Source organism: Tamandua tetradactyla, chromosome 5 (genome assembly GCF_023851605.1).
Source record: "Tamandua tetradactyla isolate mTamTet1 chromosome 5, mTamTet1.pri, whole genome shotgun sequence".
NCBI classification, from domain to species: Eukaryota; Metazoa; Chordata; class Mammalia; order Pilosa; family Myrmecophagidae; genus Tamandua; species Tamandua tetradactyla.
In genome coordinates, this window is record NC_135331.1 from 90683774 (window position 1) to 90705991 (window position 22218).

The 22218-nt window shown below is 48.4% G+C and overlaps 1 protein-coding gene across 1 annotated transcript in view; it reads right to left on the reverse strand.

The window, feature by feature from the left end:
* Window positions 1–18379: 18379 nt before the first annotated feature.
* The window catches only part of ILRUN (inflammation and lipid regulator with UBA-like and NBR1-like domains), a 184588-nt gene continuing 180749 nt past the window's right edge, over window positions 18380–22218 (reverse strand). The window contains exon 5 of the mRNA XM_077161532.1: window positions 18380–21680. Within this exon, the coding sequence (XP_077017647.1) occupies window positions 21645–21680 (36 nt within the window). The 3' untranslated portion in view covers window positions 18380–21644. The remainder of the gene's footprint in view (window positions 21681–22218) is intronic.

Consider the following 22218-nt stretch of genomic DNA (forward strand, 5'->3'; position numbering starts at 1 on the left):
TTTCCACACTCCTGCAAGGAAGGTCTCATTTCCAGTTTACCGATGAGGAAAAGTGGCCTGCCATGGCCCCACAACACAGCAGGTGAGGGGGCGGGAGGGTAGGTCAAATCTCCATGCCCTGCTTCTCCCCACAGTGTAGGTGGTCACCTGGCAGTGCAAACCATGACTGCCTTCTACCCCAGCTCCCATGGGACTGGGCTGCTTGCTCCCCAGCTGGGGGGTCCTGAGCTACTCTGGTCCCATCCTTCTCTCACGGGATGACTCAGTGCCACAGAAAGCTGCAACTGTAGTCGCCCCTGCATTGTCCCTGCAACAAGTTTCCTGGGCGTCTCCGTGAAGCTAAAGCCCTGAGACACGAGCCCTGCCCACTGACAGCCTCAGCCCCTCTAGGTGGACAGTAAAAGTAACAATACGCCAGAGGACCGAGCTCAGACACTGGTGGTCTGCAATGCCTTACGCACACTAATTCATTTTGAGCCTCACACCGCCCCTGTGAGGGAGGGACTCCCGTTATCAACACCCTACCTCACAGATGAGGAGGCTGAGGCGGAGGAGAGGTTAGTCATCGCCCAGGTAACACAGCTGGCAAGCGGCAGAGTGATGATTTGAACCCTGGCAGCCTGCTTGAGTAGAGAGCCACCATGCTCTACCAGCACCCAACACACATGAAGCAGGGAGAACAATAGAGGATAGGCAACCTGCAATTAAGAATCAAACTGTACAGGACAGACTCTCAGTGCCCAGAAAGGCTTGATGTGGAGAGAGATCAAAGTCTCAGAGAGGAAAGCCTGACTTCTGGTGACGGGGTGTTGGGAGTGTGTGTCTTTATATGTGTGGGTGGGGGCGTGGGGGCTGTGTCAGGGTTGAAGCACAGGTCTCCTGAGGAAAATGTTTGATCCATTCAAGATCCTGCCCCCTGCCCTGTAGAGGCCAGGCACTTCACCCAGCCCACCTCCCTCTCCTGCACATCAACCCTGAGAACAAACAGGTGCTCTCTCCTTGAAGAGATGGGAAAACCGAGGCCGGAGTTCCATGTTGCAAAGCCCTCCAGGAAGAGTGGGAGGTATTGAGCTGAGGGTTTGGGTGAGCTCCTGGGAGACCAGTGATGAGATGTGGACTCAACCCACCTGGCCTGAGACCTCAGCTCTCTGGGCTTCCTGTCTCTGGTCTCTGGTTACTCCAAGAAGGATCACCCCAACCTCACTCCCTGGGACCTCTCCTCACACACAATGCAGGGTAGACAGGCGAGAGGCCAGAAGCTGCCCTTCAGCATCCTTTTGGCCTCACAGCCAGCCTGGGAAAGAGGCTGCTGGGCTCTCACCCCCATTTCACAGAGGGAAAAATTAGGGTTCCCAGAGTGTCGATGACTTGCCCAAGCCCGCACAGCTGATTGGAAATGGGTCACTTTGCTTCTCTGGAGAAGGGGAAGGGGAATAGAGAATAGGGATACGTAGAGAGGAGAGAGAAGGCAGGGGAGGAGGACACAAGGGAGAGGGCAGGGCAACATCTCAGGTGTCCTGACCCTGGCTCTCACAGCTACCTACCCCTGCCTTGGTTCTTCCCCCATCCAGAAAGGGCAGGCAACACAGCCCGGGCTGTGGCACAGGCACAAGGTGGTCCTGCGAGGGGAATGCCTCAAGTGGGGTGTGACCTCCTGGGAGGGGCTGGGGAGGGGCTGTTTGTTCCTGGGCAGCCCAAGATCGGGTTCGCTTTATGATGCCATCTGGAAGATGTGGCATGGGCGGGCCTGGCTGGCGCAGGACCAGGACGGGGAAGGGGACACAGGCACGGCAGGGAGCTGCCCCCCAGCTGTTGCCTGGCCCTGGGAGAAGGGCAGGGCCTCAGGTGAGAGGGAGTCTCACACAGCCTGACAAAGACCCTGTGAAGCAGAGAACTAACCCCACTTCACAGGTGAGGACAACTGAGGACCAGTGAGTCAGCAAATTGCCCGAAGTCACACCTGGCCAGGGGTGGGCTGGGATTCCAGCCCAGGTTTGAGTGGGGCCATGTCCCATTCATCTCTCAGCACTGCCTCACAGGCGCTGGGGAACCAAGGGCAGGCTTGGGACCCGAGGACCTGGCCTAGACACCCTGAAATTTTAAGCCAAGTTCTCAGTTTCCTGCACTGCAAAATGGGGATGAAATATAGCTCCTGGGTCAATGGAGAAAGAGCTGAGATTCTACTTGTAGACAAAAGAACAGTGACCTCAGGCATGGATGTGGAGGTGGGTCAGGATTAGGGATTTGTATCATGATTTCCTAAAGCTGATGACCTTACAGAGCTCCCTGATCCTAGCTGGGCATCAAGACTGTTGACTACAGGACCCAACCCTGCCTCCTCAGTCACTTCCCCTTTTCTTCTGGGGGAGATTGGACATGAACCCTTACATGAACCCTTCCCTGAGCTTTGGTCTCCTCTGCAGAGGGTTCATTGTAAAGCTCCAGGGAGTTCTTGCCTGAGAAAATACATCATATATACATACAAACTATTATTACTTATAAGCAACAATACCTTAAGTGGTTTCAGTCACTTGCTCCTCAGGGAGTTTATTTGCTCTTCCTAAGGGGCTCAGTGATATTATGGTGAGACATAAGGTTTGGGGCAATGGGACTTGCAGAAAGAGACATTTGGGGAGCCAACTATCTCAACTCCTTGCCCAGCACTGAGATAGCTTTCTTCTTGGAGGAGTGCAGACGGTGCTTTGGGCTAGCTGCTCTGCCCCTGGGGGTGAAAGGGTTACCCCTCCTGTATGGCAGGGATGGCGGGTAGGGGCTGGCTCCCCTCTAAGACATAGGATGTTCAGTGAGCCGCTGATGGCCTTCCTGAGTATATGGGGATCTGAGTCAGGGGAGCTGAGCCTGCCTCTTCCAGCAGGCCTCCTTGAAGTTCTCCATCTTACCACACACCCTCAGCCAAGCTTCATCCACGAGGGAGGCCCACTCAGGGGATCCAATGGACCCAAGTCCTGGACCTTGAGTATTTGTTGGATCTCTGGACCCAGAGACTCCTTTTAACAGCCTCAATACTGGCATGGGACTCCCACCCATACCCCTGTGATTTCTTTTTTTTTCCCTTCTTGGGTCACCTCATAGGCCTCAGATCCTCCCCAGCACCTGACACCTGCCCTGGGGCTTTCCATCTGGAGCCATTTGAAAGTCAACGTAACTCAGATTCTGGGTCACTTTCTTAAGGGGTTCAACATGCACTTACTGAGTGCCAACTGTATACCTGCTTCGTTGCTGTGTCTCCAGTTTAGGGCGCAGTGCCGGCCCTCCAATCTGCTTCCTAGAGAATTCACACCTACTCCCAGTCCCTGCTGAGACCAGAAGGCTTCCCTCCACTCGCAAGGATTCCTGCTTTGAGGGGCACCAGCCATAGGCCGGTGTTCTACATTAACTACACCCTCCCCTTTCACTTGAAAAATCCTGGGTTTTTTGTTGTTGTTGTTACTGGCAACCCCAACAGGTTCAACTAATGTACTGCAGGCTCCTTTCCTAGTTGGGGTGAGGAGTGAATGTTGAGGGCATCACGAGTGGAGAGAACAGCATTGAGTATTTTAAGACACAGAGATAAAGAAGTGCACAGCACATGTAGGGAAGCTACATGTAGTTGCCTTTCCAATAGCCATTCTCCCCCTCTTTCTAAATAATGAAATCCAAATTTTCTTGGATGAAATAATACCAGCATTCCTTGCAGTTAGACAGAGCAGGCAACCAAGTGTTGGGCAACGGGATATAAGCAAAGTTGCCGAATGTCCTTAAAAGAGGAGATGATTCACCCTTTCCCCCTTCCTGCCTGGAACAGAGATGTGATGGCTGGAGCAGTGGCATGTAACCATGAAGAGGTCTGAGGATGGAAGTCAGCCCTGTACCTACCTCAGGTTTTATATTCCATGAGAGAAAAACAAATCCCTATCTTGTTTAAGCCACTATTTTGGGGGCTGTTAACTGCAGCTAATGCAATTCCTAAATGACTCAAGAGGATCTGTCAATATCTCCCTCTTTGTCCTCTCCTTCTTTGCCCAAATGTTTTTTCAGTGACCATTTCCCTTAAGGAGGTCTTTGAGAAGCAAAGGAAATGAAGAGAAGGGGAATGGGGCCTAGATGTGGAGCCATTCTTGGTTGAAATTCAAGAGGTGCCCAGGAGAGAGGTCTTAGAAAAGAGCCAGGCCTACTGTTGAATGTCCAGAGAGGGTGGATTCTGATAGGATCCCAGACCCAGCTGTCATCTTCTGTGATGACAATAAATTAGCAGATTAACATGTGAGCAGGCACACACAAATCTCCAATAATACCACCCCATCACACCCACCCCAAATATAACAGCCAAATATTTGAAAATGCTCTGATAATGAGGAACCACGGCAGAGTCCCCTCATAGGGATCTTCCTGGACCAAGGCTTTGGCCAGCCCTGGGGTGAGGGTGGCAGGCCCAGAAGCATTGCTGCAGAATCTCTGCCAGGATCTGTGACCAGACCCAGGGGTGACCAAAGGAGTTTCCCGCTGATGAGGGCAGGCCCTGGAAGACAGAGTGGGCTCAGGTGGACAGAGCAGCTCATATTTAAGCCTCACATCACATGGAAGAGTAGACAGAGTCCAGGGAGGAAGAGAGGCTTCTCTAAAGTCACAGAGCATTAAAGGTAGGGGAGGTTCCATAATCTACTTTTTACAAAGTACTTAATTGGCCTCTAAATACAATAGCACCTGCTTTGTTTTGGCTGTTCTCCTCACCTGGAATGCTCTTTCCCCAGATATCCACAATAATCATTTCCTCACCTCCATCAGATCTTTCCTCAAACATAGCCTTCTCAGTAGGGATCTCCCTATGTTCTAGTTTAAAGTTGCACCCTCCCTTCCCCATTCCCTATTCTCCTGTTTTTCCAAATCACTGTTTTTCACCCAATATCTTTTCTTGAATGTTAGCTCCATGAGGCAGACACGTTTTTGTTGTCTGTTTCACTGCTGTCCTCCCAGCACCTAGGACAGTGCCAGGCACAAGGAAGGAGCTTAATACATATTTAGTAAGGGAATGACTGACTGAATGAATGACTGTCAAACTTTGGCAACAGAGTCTGTACATAATGGCAAACATGACAAAAATGCTCAAGTGGCTTAGTGTAGATATGTCCCTGAATGCAACCCCCAACCCCACTGACACTGTGTGTACCCCCTTAAGTCATTCTGTGTCTACTGCCCAGGCCTGAGCTCATGGAGCTGGCTGATTCCTTTGTGAGGCAAGACGTGCTCTCATAGATGGATGGTTGCAAACAAAGCTGAAACGTTCTCTGTTGCTTTTCTTAAGGTGAAAACAAAAATATGACTTTCCGCCTCCTTTGTGCTCATCACCCTCTATTAATGTGAGAGTGTGCATATGCATGTTACTGGGTGTTTTTGTAGCATGGTGGTCTGGAGTCTGAGCCTTGCTTTTTTCATTTACTAAACAGGAATAATGACAATATTGGCATTTACCTCATCAGAATCTTGGCTTCTCTTGTGCAGGCTATTGACCAAGAAGGTATATGTATTAGTTAGGGTTCTCTAGAGAAACAGAATCAACAGGGAACACTTGCAAATATAAAATTTATAAAAGTGTCTCACGTGACCGTAGGAACGCAGATTCCAAAATCCACAGGGCAGGCTGCGAAGCTGATGACTCCAATGGATGGCCTGGATGAACTCCACAGGAGAGGCTCGCCAGCCAAAGCAGGAATGCAACTTATCTCCTCTGAGTCCTCCTTAAAAGGCTTCCCATGATTGCATTTAGCATCACTAATTGCAGAAGACACTCCCCTTTGGCTGATCACAAATGGAATCAGCTGTGGATGTAGCTAACGTGATCATAACCTAATCCTATGAAATGTCCTCATTGCAACAGACAGGCCAGTGCTTACCCAATCAGACGAACAGGTACCACAACATGGCCAAGTTGACACCTGTCCCTAACCATGACAGTCCACCCCTTGTCAACTTGGCACCTATACCTTAGATTTCCAAATGAAAACAAAAATAAGCACACATTTTTTCTTTTACCTGACAATACTCAACTGTCCTGCATATAACTGGAAACACATTAAATCTCTCCAGAATAGGGTGCAAATCCTTGGACAACATTCATTCTTAAACTTGATATCTTACAACTTAAATAGTATAACACAAACAAAACAGCATTACAGTCCTCGTTTCTGTAACTGATCACGTGGTCGAAGTTCATATTTATCACTACCTTCTTCCACTACCCATTCCATGTTCCCTTTCCCCTCAGCAAGCACTTCAGCTGGCCGTGGTTCTTTGCCTGGTGGGGTGACCCAAACCTTCATTCCTGAAGTCTCAGAGCCATTAGTGGTCCTGCCTGGATTGTGTTGTTGCAGTTTTCCATTGATTTTAATCACAGGGCATGGTAGTACTAATAGACGCCCCAGGGGATCTCCTATATTCCAAGAAAACTCTTCTTTACCTCCATTATGTAGTTGCAGTCCTACTTCCTTCTGATAGTCAGGGTCAATTACCCCAGACAATAATGTAATTCCCTTCTTGGTGTGTTGATCCAGAGGCATAAGTAGCCCAAAGTGGCCAGGTGGCAATCTTAACTTCCAGTTCAGTGGTATCACTGTTGTTTCTCCTGGAGAAAGCACACCCCGTTTTGGAACTAAAACCTGTAGACCAGCAGAACTCAGGGTAGCAGGGACAGGAAGCAAAAATTTTCCCAGTGGATCACTAGGAGTAATAGTGAGTGGCACCACACCCATTTCCACCCCTTGGTTCCTGGACCCATGGATCCTGGCTATGGGAGAAACAGCGCCATACAGTGGACGCTGATTCAGAGCATACACAGCTTCCTGGAGAACATTACCCCAGCCTTTCAAGTTTTTGCCACCTAGTTGGCACCGTAATTGAGTTTTCAAAAGGCCATTCCACCGTTCTATCAATCCAGCTGCTTCGGGATGATGGGGAACATGGTAAGACCAGAGAATTCCATGAGCATGTGCCCATTCCCGCACTTCATTTGCTGTGAAGTGTGTTCCTTGATCCGAAGCAATGCTATGTGGAATACCATGGCGATGGATAAGGCATTCTGTAAGCCCACGGATAGTAGTTTTGGCAGAAGCATTGCGTGCAGGGAAAGCAAACCCATATCCAGAGTATGTGTCTATTCCAGTTAGAACAAATCGCTGCCCCTTCCATGAAGGGAGTGGTCCAATGTAATCAACCTGCCACCATGTAGCTGGCTGGTCACCTCGGGGAATGGTGCCATATCGGGGGCTGAGTGTGGGTCTCTGCTGCTGGCAGATTGGGCACTCAGCAGTGGCTGTAGCCAGGTCAGCCTTGGTGAGTGGAAGTCCATGCTGCTGAGCCCATGCATAACCTCCATCCCTACCACCATGACCACTTTGTTCATGAGCCCATTGGGCAATAACAGGAGTTGCTGGGGAAACAGGCTGACTGGTATCCATAGAACGGGTCATCTTATCCACTTGATTATTAAAATCTTCCTCTGCTGAAGTCACCCTCTGGTGTGCATTCACATGGGACACAAATATCTTCATGTTTTTAGCCCACTCAGAAAGGTCTATCCACATACTTCTTCCCCAGACCTCTTTGTCACCAATTTTCCAATTATGGTCTTTCCAAGTCCCTGACCATCCAGCCAAACCATTAGCAACAGCCCATGAGTCAGTATACAAACGCACCTCTGGCCAGTTTTCCTTCCAAGCAAAATGAACAACCAGGTGCACTGCTCGAAGTTCTGCCCACTGGGAGGATTTCCCCTCACCACTGTCCTTTAAAGACACCCCAGAAAGGGGTTATAATGCTGCAGCTGTCCACTTTCGGGTGGTACCTGCATATCGTGCTGAACCATCTGTAAACCAGGCCCGAGTTTTCTCTTCCTCAGTCAATTCACTGTAAGGAACTCCCCAAGAGGCCATAGCTCTGGTCTGGGAAAGAGAAGGTAATGTGGCAGCAGGAGTGGAAACCATGGGCATCTGTGCCACTTCTTCATGTAACTTACTTGTGCCTTCAGGACCTGCTCTGGCTCTATCTCGTATATACCATTTCCACTTTACAATAGAGTGCTGCTGTGCACGCCCAACTTTATGGCTTGGTGGGTCAGACAACACCCAACTCATGATAGGCAACTCAGGTCTCATGGTAACTTGGTGGCCCATGGTTAAGCGTTCAGTCTCTACTAAGGCCCAGTAGCAGGCCAAAAGCTGTTTCTCAAAAGGAGAGTAGTTATCTGCAGCAGATGGTAAGGCTTTGCTCCAAAATCCTAAGGGTCTGCGTTGTGATTCTCCTACTGGGGCCTGCCAAAGGCTCCAGACAGCATCTCTATTTGCCACTGACACTTCCAGCACCATTGGATCTGCTGGATCATATGGCCCAAGTGGCAGAGCAGCTTGCACAGCAGCCTGGACCTGTCGCAGAGCCTCCTCTTGTTCAGGTCCCCACTCAAAATTGGCAGCTTTTCTGGTCACTCGATAAATGGGCCGGAGTAGCACACCCAAATGAGGAATATGTTGTCGCCAAAATCCAAAAAGACCAACTAGGCGTTGTGCCTCTTTTTTGGTTGTGGGAGGGGCCAGATGCAGCAATTTATCCTTCACCTTAGAAGGGATATCTCGACAAGCCCCACACCACTGGACACCTAGAAATTTTACTGAGGTGGAAGGCCCCTGTATTTTTGTTGGATTTATCTCCCATCCTCTGACACGCAAATGCCTTACCAGTAAATCTAGAGTAGTTGCTACTTCTTGTTCACTAGGTCCAATCAACATGATATCATCAATATAATGGACCAGTGTGATGTCTTGTGGGAGGCAGAAACGATCAAGGTCTCTGCGAACAAGATTATGACATAGGGCTGGAGAGTTGATATACCCCTGAGGTAGGACAGTGAAAGTATATTGCTGACCTTGCCAGCTGAAAGCAAACTGTTTCTGGTGGTCCTTACTAATAGCTATTGAGAAAAAAGCATTTGCCAGATCAATAGCTGCATACCAGGTACCAGGGGATGTATTGATTTGCTCAAGCAATGATACTACATCTGGAACAGCAGCTGCAATTGGAGTTACCACCTGGTTGAGTTTACGATAATCCACTGTCATTCTCCAAGACCCATCTGTTTTCTGCACAGGCCAAATAGGAGAGTTGAATGGGGATGTGGTGGGAATCACCACCCCTGCATCTTTCAAGTCCTTAAGAGTGGCAGTAATCTCTGCAATCCCTCCAGGAATACGGTATTGCTTTTGATTTACTATTTTGCTTGGTAGGGGCAGTTCTAGTGGCTTCCACTTGGCCTTTCCCACCATAATAGCCCTCACTGCACGAGTTAGAGAACCAACGTGGGGATTCTGCCAGTTGCTCAGTATGTCTATGCCAATTATACATTCCGGAACTGGGGAAATAACTACAGGATGGGTCCAGGGGCCCACTGGACCCACTGTGAGACGGACCTGAGCTAAAACTCCATTGATCACCTGGCCTCCATAAGCCCCCACTCTGACTGGTGGTCCAGAGTGACGTTTTGGGTCCCCTGGAATTAATGTCACTTCTGAACCAGTGTCTAATAATCCCCGAAATATCTGATCATTTCCTTTTCCCCAATGCACAGTTACCCTGGTAAAAGGCCGTCGGTCTCCTTGAGGAAGACTTAGAGGAAGGTCAACAGTATAAATTTGTGGCAGTGTAACAGGTTTCTTCCCCATAGGGACCTGGCCTCCCCTTCATTCAAGGGGCTCAGGGTCTGTAAACTGTTTCAAGTCTGGAAATTGATTAAGGGGCCGTGATTCTGTGTTTTTGTAATTCAGGTTAGACTTCTGTTCCCTTGACCTAGAACTCTTTTGTTTATACAGCTCCAACAAGAATTTAGTAGACTGCCCTTCTATTGTATTTCTAGGCACCCCATGATTTACTAGCCAATGCCACAAATCTCTGCGTGTCATATAATTTTGATGCCTCCTTTGAGTTTGTTGTCTATTATAATACCCACGTCTACCCTGTCTTTGGTGATTAAGTGCTGCCACCTGGCTTCTGCCAACTCGGGATCCTGTCATCCCCATTGTGTTTAAGGATTCCAGCTCAGTGACAGCAGTTCCTACAGTAATATCTGACCTACAGAGAATTGCAACCACAGAGCTCTTGAGGGATGATGGTGCTAGTCTCACAAACTTATTTCTCACTGTTCTGGTAAAAGGTGCATCTTCTGGACATTCCTGGGGTGTAAGAGCAGGCTTTGCATGATAAATCCACTCTAACATCCCAATCTCTCTAAGCCTCTGGATCCCCTCATCTACATTATACCAGGGCAGTTCTGGCATTTCAACCTCAGGTAATGTTGGCCACCTTTTGATCCATGTTTCAACCAACCACCCAAACAAGCTGTTAACACCTTTTCTAACTGCTCTAGCTATAACATTGAATGCAGAATCTCTGCTTAGTGGGCCCATATCAATAAATTCAGCCTGATCCAGCCTTATATTCCTCCCACCATTATCCCACACTCTTAAAATCCATTGCCACACATATTCCCCTGATTTCTGTCTATATAAATTGGAAAACTCACACAGTTCTTTTGGAGTATAACGTACCTCCTCATGTGTGATACTTTGTACCTCACCTTTAGGGGCCTGTTGGGACTTTAGTCTAGTTATAGGTCTAGAAGAAATGAGGGGTGGTGGGGGTGGGTCATGAAAAGAATTAGAAATATCTTCCAAGCCATTTGCTTCAGGGCTTTCATTTGCAGTTTCATCTGGTGAAACAGGATTAATAACTCTAGGGCTAATCCCTTCAGGAGGAGGTTGGGTGGCCAATTCCTCAAGGCAGGCTGAAGGTGGGGCGGCTATGTCCTCAGGGCAGACTATTACAGGGTTATCTAAAGAAGGCTCAGCATGGTCTAGGGTTTCAACCTCACCCCCAACATCATTATCAATCCATATGTCACCATCCCATTTTTCAGGGTCCCACTCCTTTCCAATCAATGCCCTCACTTTAACGGCAGACACCATGCAAGACTGAGATTTCAGTTTACGTTGTAAAGTTGCTACTCTAACAATAAGATTCTGAGTCTGATTTTCAGAGATCTCAAGTCTACGGCTACAGGAAATAAAATTTTCCTTGAGGATACTCATAGAAACCTCTACATCTTTCAGACGGCACTTAAGCTTCTTGTTTGAAGCCTTAAGCCCATCCCTTTCACCCTTTAATGCAGACAGTGTATCTAACAACAACCAACCAACATCTCTATAACTCTTATTTCTACAAAACTCTGTAAAGGTGTCAAGAACATTATCCCCCAGAGTCTGGCTTCGTACAAGTGAAGCATTAGGAGAATCGAATGATGATATTTTGACTATCTCCTTTGCCAACTCAGTCCATGGATTGGGAGTGTCATTCTGATTATGGGAATCAGAGTCCTTAGTGTCTCTGAGCCCAGTCAGAGTAGAAAACCATTCATAAAAACCCATTTTTAAGATTCTGTTCCTTAAGAACCACTCCTGGTACCAAGATGTATTAGTTAGGGTTCTCTAGAGAAACAGAATCAACAGGGAACACTTGCAAATATAAAATTTATAAAAGTGTCTCACGTGACCGTAGGAACGCAGATTCCAAAATCCACAGGGCAGGCTGCGAAGCTGATGACTCCAATGGATGGCCTGGATGAACTCCACAGGAGAGGCTCGCCAGCCAAAGCAGGAATGCAACTTATCTCCTCTGAGTCCTCCTTAAAAGGCTTCCCATGATTGCATTTAGCATCACTAATTGCAGAAGACACTCCCCTTTGGCTGATCACAAATGGAATCAGCTGTGGATGTAGCTAACGTGATCATAACCTAATCCTATGAAATGTCCTCATTGCAACAGACAGGCCAGTGCTTACCCAATCAGACGAACAGGTACCACAACATGGCCAAGTTGACACCTGTCCCTAACCATGACAGTATATAAGGGAGACTGCTGGGGCATGGATGTTTTAGATCTTAACATGGGTGATGGTTACAAGGGGTGTGCATGGGAGTTCATCAAGCTGAACCCTGAATTTTTGTGTTCTTGACTGTGTGTAAATTATACATCAGTAACAAAGAAAAAATAGTGCTTGCTTCAGAAGGTTGTTGTTAGGATGTTATGGTTTGAATGATGTCCTCACAAAGACATGCTCAAGTCCTAACCCCTAATCCTGTGGGTGTGGACTCATTTGTAAACAGGATCTTCTGAGATCTTGTTAAGATGAGGCCAAACTTCATCAGGGAGGGAATTAATCCAACGTGACTGGAGTCCTTATAAGCAAAGGGAATTTGGACATGGTAGTAGGAGTAAGGAGACAGAAGAAGACAGAAGTCATTGGACAGAGGCAGAGATTGACTGATGGCTGGCTGGCAAGCCACCACCAGAATGCTTAAGACTTCAGAGAAAGCATGGTCTGCTGATATCTTGATTCTGGACTCCTAGCCTCTGAAATTGTGAGACAATAAATTCCTACTGTTTAAACCAACCAGTGTATGGTATTTTTATGGCAGCCCCGCCAAACTAAGATTTGATAGATACAAAGAATTTCATATATGCCTGACTTGTAGGGAAAACAAAGTTTAGAAATGCTAACCCTCATTACTTATGGTTATGTTCATATATGTGAGCCTTTGTGTTTCATGTGCTAGTGTGAGATTACGTGACTCCTGTGAATCTGTGGTGGTGTTTGTGTATGAACTAAGGTAATGTGTGGGCACCTGTGTCAGTATGTAGATGTACACGTTACTGTATGCGAGTGGGTGTTCAGAACTGAGCATGTATGTTAGATTACATACTTGTGAATTTGTGTACAGGTATGCAGGGTTCTCTCCTCAGAACCTGCATCCCAAGCCTGAATCCCGAGCCACTGGCCCTAAGATTCAGTTGCTCCTCAAGCCAGTTAAAGGTGGGGACTGGCAGACATTGGGATCTCCCATTAGCCTCCCACGAAGTCTCCAGTCCAGTCAGGAGACTGAAGGCTGAAACCTGGCTAATGGCTCCCAGTTCCCTCTCCCTTTCCATATTGGCAACTTAAAGATGCAAATAAGTCCTGAGAGCCAAGGCTGCCTCCCCTCAGGCCCTAACACTGCCAGGATGATTAGACCTCACTAGACACCCCCTACCCCCGCCATCGCCTAGACTGGGGGATCAGAGTCAGCAGGAATCAGATGGAGTCGGCTCCTGTTTCCCACCCACTGACTCTTTCTCTTTCTTGGGGGGCGGTGGTCCTTACCTGCTGGCTCAGGGCCCCTTGCTGTGAGGCTCTGGGGAAGGTAGAGCCCTCTCTGGCCAGGGCTTCCCAATATCATGCTCAGGCATGCTCTGAATGGTCACTGCCCCCATCCCTAGGCACTGGGTAGATAAGTGATTCTCCTAGACCCTCCTGTTGGCCCCACTCACAGGACCCTTAGCCTTTCTGATTCGGTACTCACTTTTCTTTATGTCTTCTCTTAAGTCCTATCTCCCCATCAGAGGCATGTGTCTTAATCAGCTCTTGATGACCAACATCAGGGGGACAATACAGTTGCCTTCATGGCTCTAAGGCTCTGCCCTGACAACTGACCCAAATCCAATACCTCTCTTCAGGTCATGACTCTGCCCCAGGGCTCCATCCCATTAGGCACAGCCTCTGGTTAGCATATGCTGAACTGACAGGAAGCTGGAACTTGGAGTGGGAGAATGATGGGAGAAGGCTAGCAAGAAAAGGGAAGGGAACAGCATGAAAGCAATAGGTGGAGATGTTCAAAAGAATTTGGGTGCCTTCTGGACACCAGAAAATGCCATGACGATGGGGTGCAAGCGCTTAATGCCCACAGTTGGCCCTAACTTCCAGCCCTAGCCCTGGTACTGATATGGGTCCTGGCGGGCACCTGGATGCAAACGTGTCAGCCCCTCGGCTCCGCCCTCGGAAGTGGTAAACCACAGTGGCCAAACCAGTTTCCAGGCATAGGTTTCTGGGCTGTCATTTTCAATTCCAGGAACACCTGTGTCCCCTGCCTTTTTCTAGAAGCCCCACTGTCTGGGGTCCTAAGCATGGCATGGCCTGAGCTGGGTTGGACAATATCCACCTCTGGAAGTGAAACTGGTCCAGTACAAGGCAGGCCACAAGTCTCTCCTACATGTTTCTTTGTTCTTCTGGCAAACATGCATGCAGCTTCTGAGTGTAGCCTCCTCTTCTTACAGCCAGGAAATTAGGGTCTTTTAGCCCTCTTCTGAAATGGTCCTTTCCTGCATTCCAAACCCCACCCTAGTCCAAGAAATATCCATAAGGCAAGAGTTTGCTAGAAATAAAGCTGTGGTCTGGAGAGAAACTCCTGACCAAGTTATGTATCTTTTTGGACTTTGCCTCCTAAATGCCCAGTTTCACTGCCCCCTCTCCTCAGGAGCCCAGAACCACTCCCCCTCACCCCCCTTTTTCCATCTGGCAGGTCATAATAATGTAACAATGGTCACCACTGGGCACCATAGGACATTTACCATGTGCCAGGTATAGGACGCTAAACATTTTTATGATGGATTTTAACTGTTATGACACATCTAGGGTTAAAATTCTCTTAATTTTACAGATTAGGATATTGAGGTTTGTATCCTTAACTGAACTGACCAGTCACACAGCTGACAGATGGCAGAGCCTACCTTTGAACCCTTGCTCATCTCTGGAGCTTAGAGCAGAGGCAACACTTGCCCTGGAGGAATGTGAATTTGGCTATTTTTGACTTACAGGGCCTGGGCCACGTGATGCCCTCTGCTGGCCCCAGGCCCACCTTGCACTAGCTCTGAAGTGGCCACACTCCTGGCACCCCCAAGGACCACTCCTTTTTACATGTCCTCCCCCCCAACTTTGCTCTCTGACTCAAACACGTGGTCTGGAGGTCCCAAGTAGTGACAGCCTAGCCTTTCAGGGATCAGGGACCTCTCACCTCAGGCTCCGAGTCAGACACAGCCCCTCTTCTCAGAATTCTCCCCTCTTCCATGGCCCAGCAGGACTTCCTAGGATTTGGTTCTAGGACTCGTCTGTCCTCAGGAAGACAGGACCACTAAAATCAAGCTAGGACCTCCTCTAGCCCTTGTTCCACTTCTCCATGCCCTTGCCACCTTGGTTTTTAGGATGGGATCCAGCCTCTCATACACTCCATAAACTTCTGTAGGAACCACCAGCAGGACAGGAGAGTGGTCATCTGCGGTGATCGGATCTAGGGGTCTTCTAGGCCAGAGAAGGCCTCTCAGAGGGAGCTGAGGCACAGAGCAGGCTTTGAGGGAGTGTGTGATAGATGAGACGGAATGTTTCTTTGCTGTTTACGCTCATTCCTTTGATGACCCTGAGGCTTTATACTCCACCTAACTGCTCATGACTTCTACATTATGAATCTCCCCTGAATCGCAGACTTGTATATCCACTTACCTGCTCAAATCTCCCTTGGATACTGAATTGGCATATCACATTGAACAGATACAAACTAAGTCCTGATACCTACCACTCAAGCTTTTGCAGTCTTCCTGGTCTTAGGTAATAGGAACTTGCTCACCTAGTAAGTAGATTCTAATTATTCAGGCCAATTATCTCAGGAGTCATCTCTTGCCCACCTCACAGCTCTATATCTAATCTGTGAGTAAATACTGTTGAGTCGACTTTCAAAATATACTGAGGATCTGACTACTTTTTACCTCCTCCACTGACACTAGTCTGAGTCCACCCTGGCCCCCTACAGGTTATTCTCAAAACAGCAGCCAGAGGGATCTTAAAAGTATCATATATGTTCCTTTCTCTGCTCTATCCCCCTTCCACCTCTCCATCCTTCGGGTCTCAGCTTAAATGTCACTTCCTCAGAGAAGCTTCTCAGATACCCCTGGACTAAGAAAGGCTCCTTACTCCATGCACCCTAAGCACCTAACAAGACTCAGGCGTTACTAGTTCACAAACTTGAGCACCAGGCCTGCCTGCCCTTGGTTGCCTGATAGGGACAATGGAGATAAGCGTTAGAATTATTATCTTAGGTGGCAGTGAGATTTCCATGAAGCAATTCATAGAAATAATTTATTGGGAGTTGCTCAATAATGACCAGCCAATATTACCATAATTATAGTGGATTCTCAGACATTAGTTGCTTGTGACAGAAAAGCAGCACACTAGAATTAATGTTTTTAAGCCAAAAATCACATCCTGGATAAACCCTGGGCAATACTGAGAAACCACGACCATTTTACTGCGCTAGATGACTTCAGCATCTTCAAATACTAGGGGGCCTGGTGAGCAGAGTCCAAGCTATGGTCTTGCTGAGGCCAGAGGATGGGGACAGCAGGAGGCAGGGTGGCTGGGATTCCCCCAGGCCACTCCTTGTATGGGCTGGGGGTATTCCTCATCTGGGAGCCTGTGGGAAAAGCAGAAGTGTCCCCTTCCCCAACTAAATCATAATTTGCATTTTTAACACATTCAAGTGTGAAAAGCACTGCCCCAGACCACAGCATTTCAGAACAGGATTAAAAGAAAAATGCAAAAACAAAACAAAACAAAAACACCCCATCAGTGTGTTTCCGGTCCTGGGTTCTAAATGAATAGCTCTCCATTTTATAGGGAAGGCATCTGAGACCCATCAGGCAGTAAAGCTGACCGTCAGAATCCACTGCCTGGACACCTTCTGTGCCCCTCACACACACACACTCTCCCTCAACTCAAAGCAGTTCTGCCGGTTCTCTCGCTTCATTCCCATTTTTGAAAGCTGGAACCACCATGGGTGCCCTCGACTCCTCAGTTCTTTTAGCTGCCAGCAGAGCTGGACACCACACACTGTGTCTGAGAAAGTGCTAGGTCACAGAAAGCTGGGAGGGTACCTACTCAAGAAAAGGGTGGGAGGTACCCATATACAACCTGAGCTGGGGCAAAGAGGTGGCTTGAGAGTACCTCTTTACTCTGCCAGGAGGGCTGGGTCTGGACCACTGAAACCCTCCCCCCATCCCAGGCAAGAGCTGAGAGAGCACCCGCCCTGCCACCCAACCCCCGTGGGAATGGCTTCTGTTGGGAGCTACCATCAAACCTGCTCCCTTCTCCCAGGGCCCAGTGCCTTCTTGACAGGTTATAGCCCCAAAGACAAACAGATTCTGCCAAGCAAATAACTGTTCAGCAGTGGGGGTGTTGGAGTAGGCCTGGGAGTGGGTCTGAACTGCCAGAAGACCCAGGTGATTCGTGTGGGAGAACAAACAGCTGTGGGCATTTGGAAGGAAGCAGGATGCAGGTGCACTGTCATGGCACTGAGGGTGGGGTTGATCACCCCGGGGGTCTTGGGACCAGTCTCCCATGCTCTGTACCTTGGCTCTGTATCAGGCTATAACTGTTCTTTGAGAAACAGGAACCTTGCATTCAGGCCTCTGGGGACCAGTTCTTTTGCCGTGCCTCAATATCTCTTATGCAATGGGTACAGGTTTCCTCACTAGGCTGCCTCCAGGAAGACGGCACACAACTCCTGCACCCTAGATCCCCAGGTGCACACCCAGGGCCGCCATAATTTTAGAACTCACACCCAGATTTGCCAGCCAGGGTGAAGGTCCAACTCAGGGTTCTGGAGAGGAAAGGTAAGATCTGCAATTAAGTGAAAATAGTATCAGCATCTGGGAGATGAGGCCATGGGTCTAAGCCTGACTCATCCATTAAGCTGTGAAACTCAGGCAACTCCCTTTTCTTTTTTCTTTCTTCCAGAGGAGTGATGATGTGGCTGAGGACAAACCTGAGTTTTGAGCTCTAATAAGGGCTACAGACATGAAGGAATGGATCCAGTGAACTTACCATTTGCAGTTGCATTTGCCAATTAAGTTTCTTTGATGCCATCTAACTCCTGTTCATTGACTGTTCTCAGACGACTGGGTAATTTCCCAAAGTCACAGGTCTGTCTCATATAAACAAGTGGGGTGGTTTCTGAGTTTGCTAGCCAGTTGCTTGGAGTGTGGTCCCTAGCTGACTCACAGGCTCCCAGTCTAGCCCTCAAGAACCTAATCCATAATATGCTGGAAGGAAAGCCTAGAGCACCTATACTCAACCACCATGGGAAACATATAAGGGAAGATGCATTCCTTCTTCTTAACCTTGGATGCCAGAGGCTCATATGGGAATAAGAAGGGCTCTCCAATTCTGGCTCGTCTGCTTTTCCAACAGGAACGATGCCTGTGATGTCCTGTATTCTTCCTGTACCTGTAGTACAGGCTTCACAAAGTAAGGGCCCAAGAAATGCTTGCTGGATGATCAACACTAACTCAACTGGTATTTCTTACATGTTGAGGACAGAGTGGAGTGGCCCAGAGACCAAAACTGCACATCACAGAACCACCTTGGGCCAAACAGGTATACAGAGGGCTTGAGGGCACAAAAAAACTCGCTGACACATATATATAGTTTTTTTTTGGTGTGTGTTAATTTAATCATACAAATATTCATTTACACAGTAAGGAAAAACCTCCTCATCTTCATCGCCTCCCAGGCACCATAAGGCCCCACCACAAACACCCACCCAGCTCACTTGCTACACACACCAGGTGGAGGGGGCAGCCATTCACCCAAGGAAATAAAGGGAAGGCAAGGCTAGGCAGAGTGGGGTGGGGAGTGGAATCACCTTACATTTCTGAGCCCTGGCAACCCCACTATCCTTTCGTGCTGGGGCTCAGACTGAATTTGGGGAGGTGTTTATTCTGCCCACTTCCCGTGGCCACCCTCAGCCACACCAGCTGTCTTGGTGAGGTTCTTTCCAAGCTGGAAGAGTCTTTGATAGGCTTAGGTTTACAGCCGGTCCTTACTGGGGTAGAAGGGTAAGTGTTTTTGTAGAAAAATGCCCCAAATTCAACTGTTTCCACAGCAAAAAGAAAAAGGCATGCACACGTGCACACACATACACACACATACCTCACTCCATGCACACAGAGAGGTTCTTTCCAAGCCTGAGCCCCTCTGCCTTCTGCACTGGGCTCAGTCCCCTAAGGATGGTGCCTGTCTCACCTCCTGGGTGCTAGACCCTAGTGGTCCTGCCCAGAGGCAGCCTACCACTTGGTGAAGATTCCAAGAAGAGCAAGAATTGCTGGGGCTGAGGGTAGCTTCTACCACCCCATTAGGCAGTGGAGGGAAGGAGGGACTCCAAGCATTGCTCGGAACCCATACCAGTGAGAGAACGCAGAATGAATGGTACTCTGAGACGCTCCTCACTTGGGGAAACCATGGATCCACCCTGCCCCCACTCCAAGGCTTGCACTTGTGCTGGTCCTCTGTGAGGAGCTCACCCTCTGCAAGGATGTGCACTGAAACAGTTTGTTCTGGAAAGTGAAGGTGCTTAGGACATTTAATTGGCCAAGTGGAGTGTCCTACCAGCAAGAGGAGGAGCAAGGGGACTTTGGCAGGGCCAGGCTTTCTGATGGCAGTCTGTGAAGACCCCGCATAATCAGGGTAGGGAGTACCTCCGGGGAAACGGAAAGGGTGCCAAATGTAGGACAGATGAGGAAGTCAGAAAACCAGGGATTTGATCCTGCCAGGGGTAGCTGGAGGTGTGCTACTTTGAAGGTCTAGCAAGTCAGAAGGAATGGCTAGGTATGCATGGGCTCCAGGGTGCCAGTGTCCCAGGAGGTTGGCACCAACAGCAGCACAAGGCTGGGACTAATAGGGGCCTCAGACAAAATGTCATACTGAAACCAGTGGTCTGGTCACCTGGCAGGGGCTCCCCTCTGCTGGGAATGGGGCTCTTGCCTTGTGCATAGAAAGTGGGTGCTCCAGGGTAAACCCTGGTCCAGCCCCAGACCCAACTGCACACTCCTTGCTGAGTAGGCTGGCTCCACCCTCCCCCAGGACTTCTTCAGTGGACCAAAATCCACTCTATTTATGGGGAATTGGGGTGAGGAAAGTGGAATCTCATACAAGCTTTTCTCCACAATCAAGCTTTAAAAAACAACACTTTCAGAAAAGGATGAGGAGGAATAAACAACACACATTTTGAAACTCAGACACCCAGACAGCGACAGTCAGGTAGACCCTCACCCACACCCAGGCTATACGACCCCTTGCAGCCCTCATCACCTGGTCTCCCTGGCTCATACCCCTGGGGTGGGTCAGGGTGTAGTAACAGGCAGGCAACCCTGCAACCACACCCTAAATCCACACTCCTGGCTCCCTTATATCCCCGGCTATCAAAACAACCAAAACTCAAGGGAAGGAGGAGGTGGGGGAGGGGGGGGAATGGGGTTGGTGAGAAGAGAAGAGGGACTTTGCATATTCTTTTATCTTTGGCAGACAGCTGTTCTAGCCAGGTTCAAGCTTCCCATGGAGATACCCATGTCTTATTCTGTTTGGAATCTACATGATTCCTACTCAAGTGAGCAGCCAGCCAATCAGCCTCTGCTCCAACTGGGCTACCTTGCCCATCATCCCCATCTCATCAATACAAGGCCTCCTGCTCAGGATGGGGGCTTCCTCTCCTTTCCATCCAAATATGGTCTCCAAGATCAAACAGTCACTGACCATGGCCAGTCCCCATGGCAAATTCCCAGTTTTGGGCTGTATTTTCATTCAGTAATAGCTACCATAACAGGCTGTGAAAATACCACAAAGGACAATGGGAAGGAAACACAGGAAAAGAGAGTTGTATGACAACAAAGAAGCAGATGACACCTTCACTTGCCCAGCGCACACTTGCTAGTGAAATGCACCAAAACCCACATGTGCGCACGTGGCTCATGCACACACACCCCTGCACAGAGGCACAGTTTTTAGAGCAAATGGGGAGTCACTGTATGAATAATCCAAAAGAGCAGTAAGCATGATGGCATTCCACTGCCAAGAGAAACATGGAAGAAAAGCAATTTGGATTGCTACGAGAGTGTGCAAGAAGACACCTCTCAGCCTCACAAACTCCCATGTTGCCCAGGATTTGTCCTAAAGGCTTCCTCTGCTAGCCACAGAGAAGTTTGGTCTTCAGAGAGGTTCTGATGGTAACAAGCCACAGGGTTGATGAATACAAATGTAAAGGTGTAAATCAACAGGAGATTAAAAAGAAAAGAGGAAGAAAAGGGTGATAACTCATTGGCTGATGCCATTAAAAACAAATGGGGTCAGGGACTTCTTGAGTCATGTGGTATGGCAGATGGACTCCTGTAGCACTGACCCGCAGAGTTCCCAAACATGCCATGCTAGCTTTTAACCTGAATCACTTTCAGAGCAAGCAGCTAGTCTGTAAAGAGTGAATTATCCCTTATTAAAAAAAACAAAAGTGGGGTAAGAGGGAAAAAAATTAACATGTGCTCAAAACTATAACCTCTCTGTAGGTAAAATAACTTTTGTTTAAAAAGATGGCTTTTTTCCCCCATTTAAAACTTTTTTTGCTTCCCGAGTGGCCTAATGACCATTAGACTGACACCTAATAAACAAAACCCAAGGTGGCTGCATGGATTTCTTCTTGGTAGCCTCAACACCATTCCTGCGATTCAGCATTCACACATGCATACTGAATTTACTCAAAACTAGTCTGTTCTGCTTCTTCCTCTTCTTCCAGGATGGGGGGATCAGAGCCAGGGGTCCATGCCGGTGTGGTCTGCAATCCAGAGGAACCCCTTGCCCTCCCCCCGCCCGCCAAAGTCAGGCCTTCTGTCTTTTGTTAATTTTTCTTCTTGCTGAGACCCGTTTAAGACTGGCCGAAGGGATAAGGCCCGTGGAGCCCCTGGAAGAGAGTGAAGACAATCAGTGATGTCAGACATAGTATGTAAAGCTCGACAACCAAATCAAGAGGACTATGGTTCCCAGAGAGCCAGAAAGAAGTCCCGTGCACAGACAAGACTTGAGGGTTGCCCGTGCCTTAACAAAACCTTGAGGAGGCCAAACATCAGTCCATTTCAAGTTGCTAGTGTTCACACGAAATATCACACCATCCAAAGACAGGGGAGTAAGGGGAGCTATTCCTCACCTTTAAACTTCTCAATCAGTTAATGCCAGCTTTCCTCCACCCAGGTCACAAAGTCTTCCTTTTTACTTCTTGACAGTACTGTCTCAACACCTCTGCTCTCAAAGATCCTTCTACACTCTTCCTGCACTTTCACTTTAAATGCAGTTCACTGCTGGCTAAGGACAACTTTATCAATAACAAAAGCAACAGCAACAAAACAGAGACTGTCTATTTAGCTTAGATCAGCGTGGTGCTAGCAGCTTTTACATATGTTATCCTTAATCCACACCTCAGCCCTAAAAGTCAAGTGAGAATT